A 6110-nucleotide genomic window follows, 5' to 3' on the forward strand; every position below is an offset into this window, starting at 1 on the left:
CTGTGTCTTGGTCCCTCTCCCCCCTTGTTTCTTGTTTCCATTATCGAATAAGTTGAAAGCAGTGGCCCTTAACCATTGGCCATATTGAGATTCATGTGATTCCCCGACTCCTACATACAAAAACTCGGGAATCGTGACGTTGGGATGATGACAACACGGGTCACACATCCCAACGATAAGAGCTTAAGTGTATGCAACATGCAAAAAGTGCACAACAAAAGTCGTAGCGGTTAAATTAAAAGCTAGCCAACTGAGTACCATAATTTTAAATATAGACTTACCAAAATAAAAGTAGTATAGAAAAGAGTTATACAGTTATCCCAAATAATATTACAAAGGGCAAATACATAACAAGTGGGAAAATAAATCTCGATACACGAGAGCAACCCCAAATCACTCCTCTAGCAGAACCAAAGCCTAAGGCTCGTCGTCCTTGTCTGTATCAAAATATGTGATACTATAAAACGGTATCGCAGGTAAGTAATAATCCAAACAACTCACGAGATAAAAATGCATTAATACAACCAACAAATGTGTGCACATGACGAAATACAAATGTGACCCCAAAACCTCATTTTCCCGAAAATGATTATTTTCTAACACACGCCAAAAATCTCATTTGACCCAAACACGTCATGAATAAAATCTGTCATTTTTCCAGAAAATGACCCAACATAATCATTTATCGGACACTGTAGGCAAGAATCACATGCGGGACTCTACTACCATCTCTGCTTACCACCATCCCTACCTCATGCACCGTAGGCGGGAATCACAGGCGGGACTATACTACCATCCCTACTTACCACCATCCCTACCGCGTGCACCGTAAGCGGGAGTCACAAGCAGGACTATACCACCATCCCTATAGTTCATTTTCACACAAGAGGTACCTATCAGAGCACTGTAGGCGAGGATCACAGGCAGAACTCTACCACCATCCCTATAGTCTCTTTTCCTTTCTCCCAACCAATCAATCCAATCATTTCAAACATACTCAAAATCATTTCTCACATGAAAACTCAGTATTTCAAGTATACACATGAACATGTATGCAATTATGTGAAAATCCAGTTTTCATTTACAAACATGAATATGCATGTAATTATGCAATGTATATGATACGACACAATATCCAACAACCAACAAATCACAACATAGTCTAGTCACACAAATAACTCTATCTTCCAATCCAACCGACCCCTTTACTCCTCGGACTCAGTTCAGCACAACCAACCAGCTCACAAAAAATATAAGTTATAAGTTAGTGCAAAAATACATTTAAATATTAAAAGTTCTTTGGAAAAATACTTATAATGCTATAATATAATTTTCGAAGGATCACAAAGGTGCTAGAAATGGTGACACGACAATGTAACAGTGAGAAAGTGCACAAGGCTGTGGGTCTCAAAATGTTAGATTTTGAACAGAGACAAACGAAGACTTGAGATTACTAGGGAAGGGTTTAGAGATGTTGGTGAAGTTAATGGTGGTGGTGGTTCGCCTAGGTGGCAATGTGGGCGGCGTTGAAGTCCAAAAACTCAAATCGGAAAAGGAGATGGATGGGCTTCACTGGTGGCAGATCGGAGTTGAGGATGGGTGGGTTAGATAGCTGGGGAGTCACCGGTGAAGAGGTGGTGGCCAATGGCAGTGCGACGGTGGCACACAAGTTCAAAGGATGCCGTGGCTTGAAGCCGTGCGTGGGGGCTCATGGCGGTGCGAGATGGGCTAAAAACTGGAGGGGTGAGGTCGCCGGCTGGTGAGGAGACAGTTGGGAGGGGCGGTGACGGCAATGAGTGGCGCATAGCGGCGCTGTGGAGGACGATGCACGAATGGGGAGAGAGGGAGAAGTCACGCGTGGGAGAAGAGAGAGAGAGGAGAAAAAGAAATGAAGAGAAAAAGAGGAGAAGAAGAAAAGAAAAAGAGGAAAAAGAAAAAAAGAAAAAGAAAAAGTGAGGGAAAGAAATGAGGTACAATCCTCACATCTTGGGTCACAAAAATGATCCAACGAAAAGGATTTCAAAACAGCAAGTTAAATAAAATAATTTAACGTAGTGATTAAATAAAAATAAAATAATTAAATCCAACAATAAACTAATTTAAAATAAAGAGCAATTTAAATAATGAACAATAATTAATAACAATAAAACACATTGAATTAACAATTAAAAATCTTAAAATAATATCACGTAAATCATCTAAAATTTAAAACAAGAAAGCTCATAATCTTAATAAATGCAATAATACTTAGTCAAAATACACGTAAATACGAGATATCACAGTTCAATTCCTGAGTTGTAAACTTTTGATTTCCTCTCTCCACAGACTCTGCCAACATGTTTGATAACCCCACAAGTAAAGCAGAATAGAGGCAACCTTTCGTAATTGAATTCCACCCAACTATGTTTGCCTTCAATTAACTAATGTTCCTCGGGGGATAGGTTTAGTGATATCCATGTTGACCCTAATCCTAACAAAATTTTCCCCATCCTATTCTTTCCCCATCGACGTCTACAGTTAGTACTCCTATTGGGGGATCCAATTTTCTCTATTCCTTTTCATTGCTGCTAAAGGTAATCCATGTAATTGAATCCAACATGGTTCTTGATAAAAATTCACCTCAGTTGAGGGAGTGCTTCGGTCAATTGTTTGGATACAAATTAAGTATTTATCAAAAGTCTAAGGTCTTCCCTTCATGACACGTTCAATATCTATCATTCGTTAAAATTCAACCAAGAACTTGTGATGTCCAACTTCACTGAAGCTGATTGATCCCTCAAGGTTCCAAACTTTGTTCAGAGTTGCTTTAAAAGCCTTTTTGTTGAAGCTTTTATCCATCAAAATTTGTAGAAGCAGGCAATTCTGAACTCTATTTGCTTGTTTGGTTTTTTCTTCTGTGATTTACATCTCTTCTTTCTGAGTTTAAATTCTTCCCAAAGCTTTGTTAGTTTCTCTGCCATTTCATCACGGTATGCAACACTCATCATTTCTACGAGATTCTAGTAATCTTCCTCCACCACCTCACATTACCCAAATCGAAAAAGACTTGCGATCCAAAATCTCAAGGGGCCGTGGAAGTTGCTGCAAAGTACGCAGTACCGATAAGAATAATAAAATAAAATAAATCTAGAACAAACAACAGAAAAAGATAAAAAGAAAAGCAGGATGCGTCGGTACTGTATTGCATGGGCCTTACTGAGGCCACGTTGCATGCCGTGCATCTAGTTAAGGGTCGAACATGGGGTGTTAGGCCGCTTGACTAGTCAAAACTAAAAACAAACGTATCGTTCATCTGGCTTGGAGATTTGAATAGTAAGTCACTTTCATAGAATTTTCATTTTATTTTATTTTATTTTATTTTATCTAATTATTATAATTTTTTTAAATTTTCACACAAAAAAAAAAATAATTTAATTTTTTAAATTTTATAATAAAAATAATATTAAAAAAATATATTTTAATAATATTTTATTTAATTTTTAATTTTTATCTCAATTCATATCATCCTATTTATATAAAAAAAACACAAATAATTATTTCTAATTAATGCATGGTTAACACAAAAAAAAAAGCTTAATTCTTATGAGTTTCCAAGAAAATCAACTCAACTTTAATTCTTGGAAAGTTATAAAACCAACGTGAAATTGCGTGTGGAACTGGCGCATACACACATTAAGAGAGAATCAAGTTTATAGAGATACGCCATGCTGTCCTAGCTAGCTAGCTAGCTCGCTCTCATTGTGTGTTTTCCCAAGTTTGGTTTCATCTTAAAACTGGACTCTCTCTCTCTCTCTCTCTCAAAACCCTGTTTAAATAGAGGCTTAACCCACGCTTTCTTCCATGCAATTGTCTCAAACTCCAGTAGTAGTGCTATCCCCAACACCCACTACTATTTGGGTTCTTGTGCGCATCTCTCTCTGATTTCCCTCTCTCTATATTAATTATCTTCTTCAAAGCACCCCTCTCCATAGCTTGTGAAGTTGTGATCTCTGACAATTCTGTAGATCATATACCCATTTCCTTCCCATTGTCTCCCTAGAGTTCCTGTTTAATTTGCATCTTTAACGCTTCTTTCATTCACATTGTTGTCATATAACGTACGTACTGCAATCATCAACATGTCTAGCAGAAGGTCTCGGACGAGGCAACCGGGTTGCTCAAGGATCTCTGATGACCAGATCAATGATCTTGTTTCCAAGTTGCAACAGCTTCTTCCTGAGATTCGTGACAGGCGCTCTGACAAGGTATTTCATTTTTCTAATGACAGCTTTACTTTGTTAAATTAAATTTCTAACTTTATAGCTATATATATTTACACACATATATAGATATATCAAGTTACAATGCATGTAATTTACTTGGTAGATGTTACCCTGAAGTTTGGACTAGGCGTCGATCGGTCTCCAGCTAATTGAGCCCTCTTTAAAAAATGTTTTAGAAACAAAGAAATTTCACAAAATAAAATTCATATAGTTTGATGCGATATATCAAATTGTAAAATTACTTTTAACGTAAATAAATCTAATGTATCATATAATTTATATAAAGTCATGTTAATTTATGAATATATTTTTATGAAATCTCTGTACGTGGCAATTCACTCAATCTTAATAAAAACATTAACATCTATCGCCTGATCCCACCCAAGAAAATAGAAAAAAAAATGGAAGAGAAAGTCTAACTAATTAATTAGTTTGGTCACATATATAGGCCCGCTAAAAATGTTGAATAAGATTTTGAAGAGTAGGTTTAATTTGAAGTCAATCGTAGCTGAAGTTATGGCATATGGACCACAATCAAACAGCCATATGTGGGTCTTGGAAGGCTTTATAGTTCCATTTAATTGACTGAATTTAATGTGTGATTGTCATAGCTAGCTTCTGTTAGCTTTGTGTGTATTTCAAAGAGAGAGATCGACCGACCCACCGACCGACATATATTTTGCAGAACTAATCATTGAGTTTTGCTACTGGCAAGTGTGATGTGTTAATAACATCATTTATTAGGAGATTAATTATAATTAAAAAATTAAAATAATAATACTTTTTTCATCCTATATACTATTAATATTACTGGGTGTGACAGAAAACAAGATTATATATAAATATATTTTTTCCTAATTAAATGTAGCCAATTAATTAATTAATATCCATATCATGATATAATTAATTATGTGTAGGTTTCAGCTGGGAACGTGTTACAGGAGACATGCAACTACATCAGAAGCTTGCATAAAGAGGTTGATGATCTGAGTGAGAGATTATCAGAGCTATTGGCGAGTACTGACACTGCCCAAGCTGCAATTATTAGGAGTTTACTCAAGCAGAAGTAGTAGCAATCATGATATGGATCAGCAGATCGAGCAAATTAATATTTATGGATAAATTATTAGTCAGTAGTATTTCTATACGCCATTATTAATGGTGCATGCATGGGCAATGGGCATCGCTACCTTTCGGTGATCGAGCTTCTTAATTAATTTGTAGTACAACGTACGTACGAGTTTCATTATTTACAATTAGCTGCCTAAAATAATAGAAAAACACTACTTTATCCACTCAAATTTACTGCTCAATTTGGCAGCTTATTAATTTTTTTTTTTAAAAAAATGATTTTAAATATATTGAAGTGTTATTTTATTTTTTTTAAATATTTAAATACATTAAATAATGTAAAATGAAAAATAAAAAGAATAAATAAATAAAAAAAGTGAAGAACAGTAAGATTGAGCGGATTACTCTGAGCAGCAGTAAACAAAAGAGTGAAGAGCAGTAAAGTTGAATGCATGAGAATGATTAATCTATTCGCTTCCGTTTAGATAGTAAGATGAGAAGAGATGGTTAATTTTAAATAAAAGTTAAAAGTTGAATAAATTATTATTAAAATATTTTTTTAATATTATTATTATTTTAAAATTTGAAAAAGTTGAATTATTTATTATATTTTGTATAAGAATTTAAAAAAATTGTAATGATAAGATGAGATGAGATGAAACCGTTTCTATATCTAAACGGAGTATTAATTTGTGACGCTTTAGTTAGCTATATATATATATGCTACAAAATTTAATAAAATTAAGTACTACTCCAGCAGTACTAGCTAGCATATTA

General features: G+C 34.9%; 1 protein-coding gene across 1 annotated transcript; it reads left to right on the forward strand.

Moving 5' to 3' along the window:
- Positions 1-3733: 3733 nt before the first annotated feature.
- Positions 3734-5534, forward strand: LOC121236804 (transcription factor PRE3-like). Its single transcript, XM_041133266.1, has 2 exons — positions 3734-4244; positions 5180-5534. The coding sequence occupies exons 1-2, from the start codon at positions 4119-4121 to the stop codon at positions 5330-5332; spliced, it is 279 nt and encodes a 92-aa protein (XP_040989200.1). The 5' UTR covers positions 3734-4118; the 3' UTR covers positions 5333-5534.
- Positions 5535-6110: the final 576 nt, after the last annotated feature.

Source organism: Juglans microcarpa x Juglans regia, chromosome 6S (genome assembly GCF_004785595.1).
Source record: "Juglans microcarpa x Juglans regia isolate MS1-56 chromosome 6S, Jm3101_v1.0, whole genome shotgun sequence".
In the NCBI taxonomy this organism is placed as follows: domain Eukaryota; kingdom Viridiplantae; phylum Streptophyta; class Magnoliopsida; order Fagales; family Juglandaceae; genus Juglans; species Juglans microcarpa x Juglans regia.